Source organism: Cimex lectularius, unplaced genomic scaffold (genome assembly GCF_000648675.2).
Source record: "Cimex lectularius strain Harlan isolate CLEC.00 unplaced genomic scaffold, Clec_2.1 scaffold191, whole genome shotgun sequence".
NCBI lineage: Eukaryota > Metazoa > Arthropoda > Insecta > Hemiptera > Cimicidae > Cimex > Cimex lectularius.
In genome coordinates this window covers 620,054-639,283 of record NW_019392842.1, presented here as the reverse complement: position 1 = coordinate 639,283, position 19,230 = coordinate 620,054, and the positions used below count along the sequence as shown (strand labels likewise).

Here is a 19,230-nt window from a genome sequence, read left to right as displayed (position 1 = left end):
ATACCAGAACAAGTGGACAAAGCGAACTTACAAACGTAAGCAATTCCGACATTTTAATGAGAAATAAATTACACGTTAACTGAACAATTAATTAAAATAATTAAGTATGGATACTGAAATTACACGCAGGTTCATTTGACAATTCTCTTTCTGTCAACTCTTTCTTTAATAATTAATTAAACATCCATCAGCAAATACAATTTTTGTGTGCATCAAATAAGTATTTTTTTTAAATTAAGAAGTGGAAGAATTTAAAATATAGGTGATACATATTTCACATAATTTGTAATAATCTTTTTTGATTTTTAAAAGAAAAACAAATCTTCGGGTATCTGAAATATTGGGGTACTAAATGTGATCACTCTTCGTCCTTTAAATTAAATTAATTTCTGCATACTATATCAAATTTTGGATAAACGTATTTAGACTTTATTTACAAAGTAATATTCCAATAATATTTGTCCAGCAATATTTCTGGTTAAAGGGAAGAAAATGGTATGCAAAATATATTTTACTGACTTGGATTTCATAATGAAATGGACAATTTTTAACAGATTTAAAAATAAAATGTTTCGACGTATAAATTATAGTTTGTACCCGTATTTATGAAAGCTTCCTAAAGAAAATAAACTAAATTTATTTTTGTAACTACTGGATGTCCTATTTAGATGGCCCGGGTGAACTTTTCTTGAACAGATAAAACTATCGAAAAAAACTTAAAAAAATAAATATTTAATATTTTTTATTCTAGTTTTAAATTTTTTTTAAAATTTGTTGTCAGGATACAAATTTGTAATTTTATATGACAACGTATATCTTTTGAGCCATTGTTTTAAAAAAAATTTGCACTGAAATTGATGGTACAGAATGTAAAAGAACCCCCCGTAAAAATTTTGTTGAAACATATTTACATTTTGTAAATAATATTGGTTGAGCAATATTCTCGTTTCAGGGGCAGAAAATTATATTCAAAATGTTTAATATTGACCTGGATTTTAAGCTGAACTGGACAATTTTTAATATATTTGAAAATTAAATGTTTCGATAATTATACATTTAATGTGCATTTCTATCAGCCCTCTAAAATTTAATTTAATTTCGTATGCATGCAATTTTGTAGAAACGTATTTAAACTTTATGCAAAATTCACTAATTTCGTGGTCCGCTTGACCAATTAATATATTACAATTAACTAAGGTTTTTGGTTGAGATAAAAAAGTCAATGGCACGATTCGAACCCACGATCTTCGGCTAGATACGCCGCTGCTCTACCACTTGAGCTATCGTGACCTCGATCCACTCGGACAGTAACTTCCCATCTGCACCCAACCTTTTGAATTTTCCCTCCTTTTTGCCATTTTTCATGCATTTTACCATTTTATTTTATGCAAAATAATAGTTCAGTAATATTTTTGGTTTAAGATGCATACAATTGTATACAAAACATACAAATACGACCTGGATTTAAAAAAGCTAACTGGATAATTTTTAAGAGACTAACACAGAAATGGTCGATCCTATCAAAATTTTCAATTCAGTAAAAGTCGCATAAAATAAGCTCTAGAATCGAAATGTACAATAAAAATATGGGATAACATTTAAAATAACAAAGTTAGTGTCATTAATCAGCTAGACGAAAAAGTTATGTCATTCTTACCACCATGCGGATTCAGAGTTTCTGAATTAAATGAATGGACTATAAAAGCTGATACACTCTGCATATCAATAATATTGTTCCCTTGCAGAAATATTTCAGGATTAAATCACAGTTAATATGTGTTTGTATTCGTTTCGTTCAAATTCAAACAGTATTTTTTGTTACTTTTTCTGTAATCCTTGGTACGTTAGTAATTAATTATTCAAGAATGTATCGTCCACATTGTATCCAGTCTTCAAGGATAACGTTCCATTAGCGTACTTTGGCCTAACGCATGGTTTCGTGATGAACCCATAAATGCTTAACGAATATGGAAACCGCCGTCCGGGATCGTCCACCGGAATTTAACCACATGAAAGGTTTAGAAAAGTGTGGATTATGTAATATGGGATTAAAAGAGCTCCTGGCAGATTAGAATATTACGAAAAGTGCAGCATTAGTAAATAGATAAACAATATTGACTAGATCAATATATTTTGGTCTACTATCATATTTTTTATCTGCTTTAACTAAACAAGACGTTTCCGTTGCAAACCATTCACACCTTGAGGGAGTAAGAAGAACTTTTTCTTCAACAAAACACAGGATGTCCTTCGGTAGACTGGCCATACTCCGTCAAGTTATGGTAATTCGTCCGATACAAAACAGGTCCGTTCGTTCTTGCCAATATGTAATCTAGTATTAATAAGTAGTACTAATAACGGTTTAGTTTTCTAAAATATTTATACACTAGGTGATCTTGAGAAGTTGTGGAATAGATGGCAATGCAAATGAAAGTGAGAAAGGAAAGCAGGATCGTGTACAGAGTTTAAAATAGAAAACGCTGGGAACTATCCCAAATATTATTATTTTATAAAAAAGGGAACCTCGATCCTTTATTATAATATCAAAGAATAAACAATAATTTACATTTAAAACAATTTACATTTTTGTAAAAAAAAATTATAAAAAAGGAGGAATAAATTTTAGAAATTTTAGTAATATTATTCTCAACAGAAGGGATGATAGAATATAGAATCGAGAGCAATTTGGCTCCGATTTATCTGCTTTTCTATTTCAAATCGACAAGATCAATGTTTTGGGGCTTTCACATTTGTTACGTGTGCGTTTTTTTGTTGTTGTTTTTTTTGTTTTCCCCCGACCCGAGGGTTCGCAACTGCAGAGGTTATATCAACCCTCGGGGTGCCGGTGTTTTTGAAAAAAAGCCCATTTGTAAGTATGTCGGGTTCGAATGCAGGGCCGCTGGATTCGAACCCGGGACCTTTACCTTATAGTGATGAGAGCCGTGTAAAAGCCTAAACCGATGTGGCCACCGACGTCCCGTAAGTGTTTTTAACCATAAGTTTGTTTAGAAATCATTACCGTGAAGAATGAAGAACCTTTTCTACACAACTTGACAGGATGTCCTTTCGCAGACAGGGGATTGTCAAGTTAAGGTCCGACACAAAACAGTTCCGTTCCTGGAGGACCAATGTAAAGTGGGACGGCTTTCGAGTCGAATAGAACCAATTTTGCCTCGATTGATCTCTTTTTCCTTTTCTAAATGGAAAAGCGGAAAAGATGGGGCTTAAAGTAGAATTAGAATGCCTAGAGGTATTTCCAAGCGTCGATTAACCGGGATAATTTCCTCCGATATAGTCCCGAATAGGCTGCCGTTAATGCCCTACAGTCATAGAGGGTGTGGAGATGTGAAATGTCGGATCCCGCAGCTGGGCCAACACGAAAACGGCCGCCATCAAAAGGAAATTCTGCCATTAAACACAACAGCCGAAAAATGAAACAACCACCCTAATAACCTTCAGGCAAAATTTGAACAACAGGATCTTACGATAAAAATTTGTCTTTTTATTCCATATTCCCAGCTCATTATTTGCACACAGGGAGAGAGGAATTTCCCTCAAAAAATTCCCTTAAGGTTAGGGCAAGTATATTACATCCAAACTTTCAAACCTGTACGAGCTGTTTTTAATTTAAATTGTTTTTCCTAGCAAATTTAATTTTCTATTTTTATAACCATACTTTTCTTCAGGATCGTAATTTGCTTGTTTTTGTAACGGGTATAAGATATGTTTCTATTTTGTATCTCTTCAAATATTTCTATTTTGCATCTCTTTAAATATTTCTATTTTTTATCTCTTTACATTTTTTCTCCTTAACACCACAAGTTATTTGCATTTACACCTTGATTTAACTTTTATTTTTATCATACAACTTTAATTACATTGCATTGTTTAATTTTTTAGCTTTGTACCAAGTTGTTTTCTTGGTCTTTACCTTCTTGTAATTACCTGTTTCTATTAATTTTTTTAATATTTATCCTACTACTTCAAATACCTGTTTTTTGTTCGCTTATTTTCTTATCTAACATACTTAATTACTTTTGATTCTCCAATAATTTTTTACCAAATACAGAACAATTTATTCTAACTCGCTTTCGTTCTTTATTTTTGTGGCAACAATGCTTTTTCCATTCCTAAATAAACACATATTTTTCATCGATAAATAAAAGTCTGATTTAATATCTATGCTGATTGTTCACTAAGATATTCAAGAGTGGACGATTAAATTGGACTATGGAGATTCTTCGATGTTGTAAAATTTGCTTCAAGGGATTGAATGAAAGGATTACAGTAATCTTCTATAATCATTATAATCTTTGACCAATCAAGTGGTTCGCTCGTCTAGAGAAATACCCCGAAAAATTTCTTTTCTCTTATTTGATATAACGACAAGGAATTTTCGAAAGATTTTTCAATACGGCCTACAGCAAGAACAGGATGGTGAAATGAATCCACGTGGTCACAAATTCACCTGATTACTAGAAATACTGAATTAAAATTGTTTTCCATAGAGTTCTAGTATTTGTTTCTCATGAAGAACGGCCACGGGGCGAAATAAGTTTTGTCAGGCCTCAGCGGTTTATAGCGGTTGAAATAAACAAGACTTTATGGTCATAGCTTTGTCTAAACAAAGTACAACGTGCTGAGAAGGAAAAAATCAGGTGATAACAAACGCCTTGTTGATCGAAAAAAAAAGACAAACCTGCATAGGCGAATTCCAAAGGAGACTTGAGGCTAGGTTTGTATGATAAATAAAATAAATAACATGAGAGGAGTGAGTGTGAAAGAAAGATATATAGAGAGAGAGTGTGTTCGAGAAAGAGAGAGGAGGGAGAAAGAGAGAGCGAAAGAATCAAAATAAATTCCACCTAAAATGTTTTAAAAAATTGCGAAAATCATTTAACAAGTTGTTGTAGTGATCATGGGTCTTGTATGAAGAATTAAGGTGAAGCCTGACAATTACTGTCTTTGATGGTTTTTAATTATATTCTAGCATAATTTTTGTTTAAGTGTAAAATAATCACCCAAAAATATGCTCTACTGGCCGAGGGTCTTGTATGAAAACAAAGGTTTTGCCTGAAAATTACTTTGTTGGCCTTTAATGACATTCTATCATCAAAAGCAAGAAAACAATTAACTTCACCTAACATATTGTATAGTATAGTAGTAGTATACTATTAAAAAAATCACCACAATATGTTCTAATTACCAAGGGGAAGTTTAGGGATTGATGTAAGAAATCTTTCTTAGTTTTTAATCATATTCCAGCATAAAAAGCAAGTAAACAACAAACCAGCTCACATATTCTATAGGAAAAACGAAAGTACAAAAAATGAGGCATTGTGGAAACAAAATGTACAAAAAGAAGTTCTAATGATCTTGAGCCATATGGAATAACAAAGGTTTCGCTTGAGTATTAATGTTTTTATTGGTTTTTAATTATATGCTAGCATAAAAAGGAAACAAATAATAAATACCCGAAATATTCCTTTCCAAAAAAGCACCGGAAAATATGTTACAGTGACCATGGATCATGCATAAAAAAAGGTTTTGCCAGAAACTGTCCTCGTTGGTTTTTACATCTGTTTTGGTTCTAGCATCAAAGTAAATAAAAAAATGTATCACCACAAATACAAAATATTTATTAAATGAAAAAATTCCGACAGAAACCAACCAAAAAGATGTAATGGCCCTTGGGCCAAGTGGAATAACAAAGGTTTCGCCTGTGTGATACCGATTTAATAGATTTTTAATTAAATCATGGCATAAAAAACGAGAAAAATGTATGACCAACTCGTTTTGAAAACACCACCTACAATGTTCATCGGAAAAAAAACAGGAAGGACAAATGGGGGTGAATTGTGAAAGCAAAGCACCAATAACCCACTAGTGACACTGAATCGTGTGGACAGAACAAAATACTTGTCTAAAAACTCACTAGTTTTCAATTAAATCCTTGCATAAAAAAATCTAAATGACCCCAACCTAAAACCTAACCTAACACAAAAAAGACAAAAAAGAAGAGGCAAAATATGAATTGTGCAAACAAAACACCCAAAAAGTTGTTTCAGTGACAGAAACAACGCTTTGGCCTGAAATCTACTGCATATTTAAAATATAGGTGAATTTGACCATAAAAAATATTTACTTGTTGTTGGGTGTTTTACACATGTGTAATAGATCACTTTGTCTAAAAATTACTGACTTTAATGGTTATCGTTGAATTTTAAATTTAAATGTGTACGTTAAATTCCAGAAAAATAAGGATGGCCAAAGGACAAGATTTCCAGCTGTATAGTTTGAATTTCAAACAACGTGGATGTCATCGTTAATCCTATAATAAAATAAAATGACCAAAATATGACCAAAATGCCAAAATTTAAACCAAATGTAATATATTGTCCAGACGACTATACTACATATATCATTTACGACGGCTTATTATGTCAATTCTTTTCAATTCGAAATAAATTTTAGCAAATTAATATATCTAGGAAAATAAAAATAAAATAAATGTTAACTTGTTTCACAGATTAGTATGATATCATCTGTCTTGAAATATCAAAGGGGAGAAATATCAGACAGAAGTTCTTTTTATCAAATCTGGAGTGAAAAATTCTGTTAAGTCATATCTGGCGAAGTTTTGTTTCACATAAAAGAAATAGATATGACTGAGAAATCTGATACGACAAACCTATTGAGTCACGTCTGACAAAACAAAAATGACGCAGAAACTTGATTCGAACAAATCAGCATGATTTATATCTGTACTGATATATTTCACAAGGGGGATATTTTATCTTTCGAAGGCGCTTTGATCAGTTCTCACTTTTTCTTTATCCAAAGAAGTGTTGAATTTAAAATTTAAAAAATATTAAAATCGACCCACCACAAATGAGAAATCAGAAAATTACTACAAAAATCAATCATCACAATTCAGAATTTAATCGTATCCCATAGATTTAACATAATACAATTTCTTGAACAGAACTATCGAGGAATGATATCTTGTTTTGTATATAAATCTCACATCCTTATTTGTGAGACCGTCCTTGATCACGTAAAACAAGTTGAAAAAATGGAATTTTTCCCAATTTAAAAGCGAGAAGAAAAAAATTTAAAAAAACAAAAACAAAGCCTAAGGCATTTTGTACAGTTTGTCAGTGCTAATCTTGTCTATCACTGATAAATTTGGTAAAACGTTAAAAATATTATTTATAAAACAGAACGGAAACTTGAAAGACATGGCCAATATTGTAACGATTCGTCATTGGTGGATGAGGATTTAGAATGTAAAAAAAATAGGCCAGATTCGATTGAAATTGTCCAATCCAGACCATTTTTTATTATTTACATGGGCTGAACTTATCAAACTTGCTGGTTTAGCAAAAAGAACAAATTTATTGTAAATTTAAATAGAAAAATCATTCAATTCAGCGGTTTAAATGTTTGTTGGTTTTCAATTTCTGTGTTAAAGTCTTCGGAAAACTGAGCAAGAAAAAGGATTTAAATGATTATAAATTTCTTCTTAAAGTGAATATTAAAAATTTCATTTTGACAAACTACGTCGACCGATTTTGACCCATCTTTATTGTTAAAATGAAGAGCAAATCACAATATAAAATAGCTGAAACTGAATAAGTCAGAAAAATCGATAGCAATACCTATTTATTTTTTAAAAAACAGCCAGAATCCATACTGTTTTTATTATGCCACAGTATACGATTAAAATTGCAATTAAAATAAATATGGGATACAAAAGAAGATCACTAATTGCAATTACTGATCAAGATTTACCTTTTACATAAAGCGAGTGATCATCACAATGATAAACGTAATTGCATTTATGTCATTTCAGTTGGGATAAGCGAAAATTTCTCCAACCATAGATATAATTCCTTGAATTATGAAAATGTTCTACTAAAAATATCGATGATACATATTTTATAATATAAGCATTATACTATCACATGAGCTGTTTTCATAAGTAATTTTTAGTATTCAGTTTTTCTCGTAACAAATATTTCTGTCACCAGTATGAATTAAATGAATTAAGTCTTTCCCTTAGCTTAAACTTTGGTTTTTCCAAGATGCTTTTTTTGGGGGGAGGGGGGTGTTGATCTACCATACATATCGAAGATCGGATTTACTCCCTAAGTAGACCACTCGAAAGCTAAAAATTCGACAATTATCACAGCCTATGAATTCTTGAAATTTTTCAAAGATTCTTCCGATATTTTAAATTTTGGAGGTTTGGGCCAGTGAAACGGCTGAAAGAGTGCAGTAGATAACACTTCCGACAATTTGACGTAGATTTTACAAACGACCTCAATTTCGATGAAAAATACATAGATAATAGAGAAAATCCGTTTTTATATAAGTCCGTTTTTTTCCGAAAATATTTTTAAAAAATCGTATCTTCTCGATAGAGTAAGTCAGAAACCCTTTTGCGGCATTCCACTCCAGTTACAGTCTACTATCACGTAATTATTTTTTAGCTAGACCAATGATGGAGTTGCTCATAATTAAGTAATAAAAAAATTGTTTCCCCGTCACAAATTATACCATAAATTAGACTAGAAATATAATTTTTATTTTTTTTAACACCATTGTTTAAAATATACTGTTTTAGTTTTAATTGATCGTTAATCACAATTACAAGGTGACCAATTATGAAGATGTAATTGAAAAATTCTGTAGTTTTTAATGTTGATATAGCAATAATAATAAACAATAACAGCCTAGTATAACTTCAAGCCGTAAATGTCGAATAATAATCGCCGCACAACCATTCAAACTGGCAAAAAAGCAATTGGACATAACCCAACGATTCTTGTCTTTTTATAGATTAACAAAATAATAGGGTTACATTCATTTCGGCTAAATTTATACTTGGCGTCTTAATTCGGCCTGCTCGTGCTAATTGTAACTAATTAATAATAATAAAAATAATTAATAATAATAAAATTCTAACTATGGAAGTTAAAATTGATTTGTACCGTATTCAAGGTCAATGATACAGACATAAATGAGCTATACTGTTGGTATACTGCGCTAAAATAATAATCAATCAATGTTATTGCATAACATATTATATTGCTAAAAATAATATCGCCATATTACGCTATATTATGAGACATTACCATTATATAGAATATTGTTTAAGTGCCTAAATTATTTTTATGTATTTCCATTAATTTCTATTGTTTATTTAAAGGAGTGTTCAAGTTTTCAGTCTTGTGCGAAATCCATCAATTCTATTTGGGCTATTTTTATTTATGAAAATATTCTTTAATTAATTATTTGAAAGTGCCAACAACCCAATTAATTTATTCAGCAATGTCTAGAATTTCTCATTCGATTGGTATTTAGACTCTTTTCAGTCTTCCAATTTTTTTCACTCCTCATTTTATTTTTTAATGCATTTGAAAGAATTTACCTCACTTTTTTAAACACCCTAGTCTTGCTAAACGATCCCACAGCAGAAGTCAGATCAACCTCAGGGTGGTTTTTTTTTGGGGGGGGGGAGCTAATTTGTATATCGGGTTCGAATGCAGGACCGATGGATTCGAACCTGAGACCTTTACCGTACAGTGATGAAAGTCTTAACAGTTGCGGCCACTGTCGCCCCTAACCTTCTTAATAGAGAATTTCAAAATTTGACTATTTCATGATTTGTATATTATTTCTTCATTTTTAATTGCTCTTTGATTTTTTATGGGTATTCCGTTAATTTTTATTTCATTTATTTTTGTCTCTATTTTTTCTTTTCCACTTCCGGTGGTCAGATGTTATCCATGTCATACTTTTACTTTTGTTTTAATGGTAAATTATCGTAAAGAAAAGTACCGATATATCTAAGTGTGAAAATTAAAAAAAAAGAAAAGTGGTTCAATATTATGTAATTGTAAGAAACTTGACCTAATTGTCATTTTATGCCTGTTTTAATTGTCAGATTACTTGAATTAATACAGCTCACAACTGTATTACTACTACAGAAATTAAAACAATTAGGGACACATTATAACTTATTACGTTGGTTTGCATCCTATTTAGAAGGTCGAATGCTTAAAGTAAAATTAAAATCGGTACTTTCACATAGTTTTGTAGGAACTTCTGTAATTGCTCAAAGAACGCACTTGAAGCCTTTTCTTATTAAAATTTTTATAAACGATATTTTTGGTTCTCTTCCATTCGTTTTGACCCTAATTACCGCAGATGATGTTAAAATATTCTTAAAAATTAATTCTGTTTCCGCCTGCATACAATTTCAACATGCATTAGTAAAACCTATTCAATGGAGATCAACTAATATTTTTTTAAATACTGACAAATGTTGAGTAATGACTTTCCATAAAATAAAATATCCTATCAAATTTAACTAAGTACTTTCCATAAAATCAGCATCCTATTAAATTTAACTAAGTACTTGCCATAAAATCAAATATCCTATCAAATTTAACTAGGGTATATCAGACTCGCAACTAATTAGACCTAGGGGTGGGGGAGGGTGTGTGTGTGTGTGTGTGTGTGTATGTGTGTGTGTGTGTGTGTGTGTGTGTGTGTGTGAGAGAGAGAGAGAGAGAGAGTGAGAGTGAGAGTGAGAGTGAGAGAGAGAGAGAGAGAGAAAGAGAGAGAGTGAGTGAGAGTGAGTGAGAGAGAACAAAAATTAAATGTTATGTTCCTTTCGCTTACAAGTACAAATATTGTTTCTTTTATTGTCGTTTTACGTAATAGTATGACATTGTTCAATTTATAATTGATCGTTAATACCCTACTAAGAGAAAAACCAATAATCAACGATGTTGACGTAATTAAGCAATATTGCCTTTAATAGTTCGTAAAAGGCAAAAACATTTGTATAATTATGTTTGAACTAGCTTGAATAGTGAACAGAAATAAATAAAAGTCAACTTGCAATTATTCTTTCTAGTAGACAGAAAAAAAAACATTTTTTCTCATTTTTATTTCATTAAAATGCTCATTTTAGATAATTATATGATTATTGTTCTAGTTATAATTGATGATTAATCTCTAACAAAAATCAAAGTAATTAATCAATGATGATGACGCAATTAAGCCTATTTTAACCGATAATTATAGATTTATGCTTGAATATTACTAATTTGAATGATGAATAAAAAGTTTGTTAAATATAAATCAGTTTGATATTATTCTTTAGAAAGAAAAAAAAATTGACGCTCTTTTTACTTGATTAAATTGTCCCATTTACCGTCGTTTTGCAAAATTACAGTTTAAATTTTAATTAAACATATCAACAAAAGATAATTAAGCAAGGTCAATAATCAATGATGATGATGAGATAGATAATAAACATATTTTAACCTTAAAACAGTACAAAAATGTTAATACTAGTTAGAAAACTGTTTGAAATTAAATATTGATAATTAATATAAAATCCATTTTAGTATTTAGTGGTCCATTGACCAAATTATTTCTTTCAATTAATTTATCCTTTTATGTAAAGTTATGATCGCAATGAATTAATATAAAAATAGGATGTCGAATAAAGGAAATTTAAATAGATAATAATACTAAAATTATGCTAGTAATTTTTTATTTTTTTTTTACTTGATTAGTACTGTTCCTTGCATTGTATTTTTACATAATTGTTCATATTACAAATAGACATTAATTACTAATTAAAAGCAAGGTCAATAATCAATGTAAAGGCGTAAGTAAGCAATAGTAAGCCTCAACAAATTAGCGTTTACTAACTAATGAACTATTCCGAGTCAAATTGAAAATTGAAGACCCAACTTTTTTTTCATAAACCGTCGTTAGAACGTTCATAATGCAGCTATAAGCAGGAAGACGATGAAGATTAGTATAAATGAGAACTACCTTTAGATATTGTTTACACTATTTGTTTATTATATTTAAATATAGCCTGGATTAAACTTGCTCCGAAGATTGTTCAAAATAAATAAGTCATCGTACATAAAATTGGAACTGTTTTTGTGATGCACAAGGAAGTTCTGTAGAAGTGTATTATTAGAGGTGAAAGAAAAAGCCTAAATATGAATTTTGTGAAATGATTTTGAATGTGAAATTACAGTTTTATAGTGATGAAGACGTTATTTTGCTATCGTAGTAATAGTGTGATGTCAGTATTGACATCCCTGGGAATGAGGCACACGCCGTTGACTCGTGTTATCAGAACGTCGCGAATTAATTTCCGATGTCGGTTGAAATAGGGTGGCGATAAAGGGGAGGGGGTGAGCTTTGAGGGTTGTTTCTATGACAACGCGGGGAAGCGTTTTTGTTGTTGTTGTTGTTGTCGTATTTGATAAGCAGGGAATTTGAATATAATTTGAAAAATGTGACTCACCAGACGACGCCGAAGGCACCGTATCCAATGGGCCTGTCCGGCTGAAGATCCTGCGAAGCTGCAGGCGGATGGTAGAGGGAGGTCGCTCCACCTGCTGCGATGATGGTCTGGTCCGCCCCCAGCATCAGAGGCATGCTCCCCCGTCCCCCTCGGCTCGATTCCACTACTGCCATTTCACAGCCATAAAATACAATAAAAACAAAAACGAAAAAAAAACGCACAAACACAGGTCAGCTTAGAGTCATCGGTACCATAACACTGTTCCTGCACAGGGGAGGTGAAAGGGCGACACGCAACGGAAAACGGCACGGAGGCTACACGGCAGAGGCTGGAGTGAGACTGACGTTTTCGGTTACAGGTTGACTGACTCCATTTCCTTCTACTGGTGGGGGATGCGCCAAGTGGCCTTCTTCAGGCTCGAAACGTTTGGCTGCAGCACCAACCTAAACAGCACCATCCACCGCTACAATTCAAATATCAACAGTTTCTGTCGTTATATTGGGGCTTATTAGGCATATAAACTATAAATTCTTTACCATTTCTTCTGCATCACCAATATAATTAACGATATACAGATATATATTACAAAACTCGTTTTTTTTTTTTTTTTTAATCCTCAATTGCTGCTCGTGCAATGACTTTTCCTTCAAAATTTTAGGGTTTTTCACCAAAGTTGTCTTATTTTACAAGTGTTCAAAGTTGAAAAACGAGATATCAAACCCAAGGAGAGCAGCAAACCAAGAACATTGTACAGGTCATATTTTCAATAAAAACATTTGTTAGTTGGTAACAAAAATAAATTATTCATTTTTGAGCAGTTTATAAGACTCTCTTTTCCCAAGAATTTCCAGATCCAAAATTAACTTATTTGAGATAGTTTTATGTTAGAAAACAACAACATGTTATTATTTTAAGGGAAATACATTAATTATTTATATTTCGGGAATTTAAACCCATCATCAGCATCTATATTTTTATAAAAAGGCTTATATTGTTTTAAATGATTATTTATAGATCGTGATATGCGGTCTGTTGTGATGTGGGTTTAGAAAAACATTTCCTTTATCGTTTCAACGTTTCTACCTTCATTTAGATTATCTTCAGGGTCTGGGATTAAAAACATTGATTACATTACACAAATACTTGTGAAATGTGAAAATGAATTTATAAAATGATTTTCAAAAAGTAGAAATTTTAGGTTTAATCAAAGTATTTGTTCTCACTCAAACTGTGAGTTTTCTATGTAGATGTGTCATAGTTGTGTCTCGTGTTGACAAAAAACATTATCCTACCAACACTCTCAACACGATAATCACTAAACATCGCACATTGTTTTAAATTTAGAATTTAATATTACCTGTCTTACATTTTAAAAACTATGGCCATTTTAATTTTTTGATAACGTCCATCCTAATTTTGTGGTACTCCATAATAATATGATGGAATAGGCATATTGTGGAAAAGACAATTTATTTCCTACCCATCATCATAAATATGATCATCTTGCATCTGTAATTTAAGATTTTTATATATATTTTTGTATTATTTCTAAGTAATATTTTTAAAAAAATTACTTGCAGACTTATTTGGGATGTAAAATTCATGCTTTTTTTTTTACATATTTTTGAATAAAATTGCTTTTGATACATAAGTTTACGTTTACGTTACTAAGTTTTAGGCTGGAGGATATATTTATTTGTATTTATAATGTTTATATGCCTGTAAGAAGTTTTTTAAATTGGTGTTTTAGGTTAGAAAGTTTTGTATTACCGGTTGTATTAAATGCTCCACGTTCATGGCGGATCACTGGTCCGTCAGTTCTCGCTGTTTCCGTTCGTCTCAGTTCTAACCGGTCACCGAGGACGCCAGTTCAGTTGATTCAGTTCAGTCTCAGTGCAGCACTTTTGCCCTTTGTTTATCCGATGTGAAAAACGGATCGGATCCGATTCCCTTTTGGTCCTTTCTTTTTTAACAACTGGCCGGCATCTCTTCGGGACTTCCATCTTTTCGCAGGTGAGTCCGTTGATACGCTGTTGCGCATCGTTCAGTGATGAAACTCGCTCGTTCGGTCATGAACGCTCTCCAATCCTCGACCTTTCGTTATTCGTGCACCACTCACATTGGTCTGACTGTGATGTCGCCTACTCTTGCTAAACCTTATCATGAAAACAACCCTAAATATTTATTTGCATTTTTGACTATAACTATAATTATTTATACGAATTACATAAATTAAAATATGCTTATTTTGGAGATTTTCTTGGTTTCTATTCTATGCATGTGATAATATATACTGGAAGGGATTGTATACTATATGTCATAGATAGATAGAACAACTTTATTTAAAACAAAATAATAATTCAATTAATCAAATGAAAGCATATTGAAATAATATAGGCCTGGGTTATCCAACAGTCTCAACAATGACTCGAAACATCCACTACCCTAAAGACCCAAACTAACTAACTCTGATTTTAATTTTATTAAATAGTTAAACTTATAAAAACAACCTGACAATATATATTGGGTACGAACATTCTGAATCAAGGTATATAAAGAAGAAAGCACATTCAGTTGTCACTGCCAAGTTTTCGACCTATTTTTAAGTCATCAGGGCAAAACTATCTCAAATATGTCTACAAATTGACATATTTAAGTTTTTTAAGTTGATCTCAAATTTACTTGAAAACCAACTCAATCCAAACATTGCTTAGGACTGTAACGAACAGTTAAAAATGTTGAAAATGATAGGCAAAGACAAAATTAAAAATTACTTCTGGTTTAAATTGGTCAAGCAGTTAACAGAGGTTACAAGAAAGGACTAGTCACAATTCCGTTTTTAGCTACTGGTTTCTTCGTAATGTACTGCATGATTATCCAAAGTATCTCAATTTCTTAAAAGTGGTTCCAGAAAAGCAATAACTGTTTTATTTCTAGTTTATAGTCCAGGTGGAGTATCTAGTCTGTCCTATCAATATACCAAAGTTCTCTCTTTTCAATGTTACAAGTGTCGACCACGTTTTCACTCACAACAAACCTCTGGCTCAAGGTTTGATCTTGAAGGAAAAAGCAAATAGTTGTTGACATAGTTGTTTGACAGCATTGCTGAGTGCAACAGAAGACATCATGCCAAAAATGTACTGTTTTAGTACATCTTGGTTTTTCAAATGCATTTGCATCAATCTGCCAGTCTTAATAACCAAGCTTTGCCAAAATTTTCAGCCTTACATTTTTTGTTTCACACCAGAGTAGTCATTCATAAGTCAATTTCAACTCCATAAGATCTGAAATTGGTTTTTAATAATTATGGAGGTCTATAATTAGGGGGTTAATTTTAGGTCCTCTTATATTTTCCATATACATATATATCTTTTATGTTTTTCCTCCCCTTTCATTCAGCCTATATGTCTGTCAGTTATATGCCACTTACTGGCCATACAAGTTGTAGCGTGGCTAAGGTGGGCCATGTTGTCAGCGTTATTTCCTCCATTTGTTGGGAAGTTACTGTTTTACAGAGAAAAATGGCCCCAAAACAGACCCATGAGGCACTCCTAATAAAAGCATTTGATTTAGGGTGCATCTTGATGTTAAACATCATAAGTTTTGCCAGAATAATTAAACAATTCAAATGTATATGGGGTCCAAATCCCACTGCATTAAATATTATTATATTTAGAATTAAATTATAAGTTAATAGAAAAAAAAATCACCACAGAATCTAAAAGGTATTGTTCAAGTCTTTTGTGGTTAAGGTATTGCAAATTTAAAAAAAAATCATGTACATTTTAACCAGATCAATCTCTTAGTTTGCAGACATTGAATTATGAAAATAAGAAGCAGCATCTGGAACCATTTCACAAAAGTAGGCGAAAAGGGCAAGTGCAATTATTGCAATGCTCTACTCTCCATGACCTCTGGCTCGATGAGCAACCTGAAAAGGCACCTCAAGGCGAAGCACCCGCTCATTGATTTGCAACACATAAAAGAGGAAGTGCAGGTGGCCGTAGAAGAAATTGTACAGGTAGGTCGTACTGTAATAATCTGTGTGTTGATTACGATGTATTTTTCTGCCTAGGAAAAGGTAGACGAAATGAGCGACAGTGGCAATATTTCTCCTTTGAAAACATCAGGTGTGCATATGTCGTGCCAAGAAGGCAAGAACCTGAATGCTTTCCTTAAGAAACCAGACTTTGAACAAAAGCAGGAAATGAACAAGTTGTGGATTTCAAATGGCCGGAAGTTCATTAAGGGCAAAGACGACTACTCTATCTATGGGAAGAACATTGCGAGCAGGATGCGAAGAGCGGACAAATCCCATCGTGCTGTTGCCATAGCCAAAAACCACATAGACAATGTAATATTCAAGCTCGAAATGGGAGATTTTGATGATCCTGTCCATTCTAATGAAAACGTGGACCATTCTGACAACTACCCGGTCCTGGCTGAATTTATAACCGTGCGGACTGAAGTAGCTGAAAATAATGTGTCTGAAGAAAAGTAAATATTAAGTTTAAATAATTTAAAACCATTTTAATGACTGCTAAAATCTTGCTCTTCTCTTTAAAAAATTAAGGTTACAATAATGATTCTGGTGTTCATTCGAGTGATTTTATAAAAAATTAATTACTAACAAATTTTTTCTTAAAATTTGTTGACATTATAATACTATTTCTATATTTTCTTTTAATTTTTTAAGAGAAGAGGAAAGGTTTAATATTGGTATGTATATATTATGAATCGATGTTACATTAATATTGAAATGTAAATAATAAAAACCGATTGTTCTCAATAAAAAGTAATAATAAAATTCTGTAAATTCTTCTAAAATAAAGATATTTTAAATAATTTATTTAGGAACATTTACCAATGCCATTCAAATAAGGCACAACAAAATTAATTTTCTTTTTTATGTGGAACAATTGTTTTTTCATTTTAACAATTAATTTATACAGGTAATTAAGTGAAATGGATCAACTTTTTTTGTAAATTTAAAAAAAAAATTTTATTTTTGTAAACCGTTATCAACAATGTTTAAGAAAATATTATTAAAATGAAAATAAATTCAAACCAGCAAGTTGATTACTTTTTTCTTGCTCAAGGAAAACAATCCGAAAGGAAATTACGCACCATTGCTGATATAACCCTGAAAGGAGAGCAATACTGCTCAACAGTCATAAATTTACATAATTTTTACAACCCTGAATAAGAAAAAATACAATATATAGGACACAAACTATAATAAAACTTAGGACTGTGGTAAATAAGATGAACTAATGTAAAAACAAAGCAGGGCTCCAAAAATGATTTCTGTAAAGCACACAAACATCCTAATATGTTCATTGATAGTGTGGACTTCTATACCACAAAGGGGTGGACCTATCACAACAGTGGTGAAGCAGTACCTTTCTTTCCAAGGGCATTAACTTCTCTGATCTCCTCTACTACTATATCTCTTGGGACCTAGCTATTGGATGCAAATAGGATTTGTAAAATTGGTTGAATTTCTGAATATAAAACCACAACTCTTGTAATAGAATAGCATGATCTCTGATGTACATTTAAAAAAAGTTGTTTAAAGTATAGTTATCTTGAATTGTAGGACATTTTAATATAATGGAAAATACTATTTGACCATGTAACCAATTGATTAATAACCTCAGAGGATCTGACTCGAAGTGGAATCATCCTCAAATGATTAAGAATAGGCCCTGTGAGGTTGGTACACGGACATTTATTTTGGGTTAAAGCCAGTACATGTGTCCAGCAAATAAATAAAGGTTGCTCGATGTGTCTCACCTAATCAAAGGATGGCATTCCTTGGCTCCAAATAGCATGTAGGAATGCCATTCGATATGAGATTGTGCTGTAGGGCAGTGAGTATATGGTCGCTTGTTCCGATTCTTGGAAGAAAAAGGGTTGTTCTATTGTAGTTGCAGTAGTTTTGTGTGCCCTAGTAAGTTTTGCGAGTATATGCATTTATTGGTGAGAATGTGAGAGGGTCAATGGCGGAATATTGAGAACTGTATTGACCCCACAATTAGGTTAGTTAAGTGTAAGGGGTGATGGAAGAATATCAAGTACAACAGTGAGTCCTGAGTGAATAGTATGTAAATAAGTAAGAATGTATTTAATGTTGAATGAGAGGGTCAAAGGGAAACTGATTAGCCCAACCTCAGTGGCCGGATGAAACCGAGGTCTGACCCCGAACAGCCAATACCCAAGGTAGGTGAGGCCGCCGGTATTTTATTTCTTATATTATATAACAAATCGGTGGAATGGGAGAAGCGATAGGCTCAACTCTGTACTGCGTGTGTGAACGTGCATGTGCAGATTTGAGCTGACATAAAACAGTAAATCAGTGATTGATGACATTCTTAAGTGTATTAGTGTCATGTTCATTACATATTTACTTACATAATTTCACATTATCTGCAACTAACAAAATATTTCCAATTGTCATGGATAATTTTTAAATCATTAATGTATGAACAATATGAACAAGGATGGAGCAAGGTGAGAACCCTGTGGGACCCTTGAGGCTTTCTTTTGGATAAATAGATAAAGAAAAAAAAGAAGGAAAATAGGAATACAAAATTGCGTACCTTATTCAAAAAATTTACCATGAAAAATACCAAATATCTTATTATTAAGAATTTTATTATTTTTAATTAATATTGCAGTAATAAATTAACGTGTTACTTACCTGGCGTTGCGGTTACCGTGTCATTATGGCGGTTCCCCCAAGGCAAGGCTTTCCTATTGCACTTCGGCTTGGCTGACCTCTGCGGATATCTCGGGCGCGTAATTTTTGGTAGTCGGGGCTGCTTACGCGATATCCCGGTTGAAAAAAAAATAAATTAAAAAAGCGTTAAAGCTTTAAT

General features: G+C 32.2%; 1 protein-coding gene, 1 long non-coding RNA gene and 1 pseudogene across 2 annotated transcripts; 2 read left to right on the top strand and 1 right to left on the bottom strand.

Annotated features, from left to right (window-relative positions):
• Positions 1–12,320: 12,320 nt before the first annotated feature.
• On the bottom strand, positions 12,321–14,208 carry LOC112127540. The gene is made up of 3 exons (XR_002910616.1): positions 14,120–14,208; positions 13,716–13,858; positions 12,321–12,792 (listed from the first exon to the last, which is right to left on the bottom strand). It is a non-coding gene; the product is annotated as an uncharacterized LOC112127540 (long non-coding RNA).
• Positions 14,209–14,229: 21 nt separating this feature from the next.
• Positions 14,230–17,342, top strand: LOC106664883. Its single transcript, XM_014390938.2, has 3 exons — positions 14,230–14,362; positions 16,156–16,370; positions 16,425–17,342. The coding sequence occupies exons 2-3, from the start codon at positions 16,173–16,175 to the stop codon at positions 16,848–16,850; spliced, it is 624 nt and encodes a 207-aa protein (XP_014246424.1). The 5' UTR covers positions 14,230–14,362; positions 16,156–16,172; the 3' UTR covers positions 16,851–17,342.
• Positions 17,343–19,044: 1,702 nt separating this feature from the next.
• On the top strand, positions 19,045–19,191 carry LOC112127541 (annotated as a pseudogene).
• The last annotated feature ends 39 nt before the right edge of the window (positions 19,192–19,230 follow it).

Bases quoted from the DNA above. Each gene is read 5' to 3' on its own strand.
- LOC106664883 (XM_014390938.2), top strand. From the start codon at position 16,173: ATGAAAATAAGAAGCAGCATCTGGAACCATTTCACAAAAGTAGGCGAA. The intron at 16,371-16,424 runs GTAGGTCGTACT...TTTTCTGCCTAG, and splicing joins CCGTAGAAGAAATTGTACAG to GAAAAGGTAGACGAAATGAG.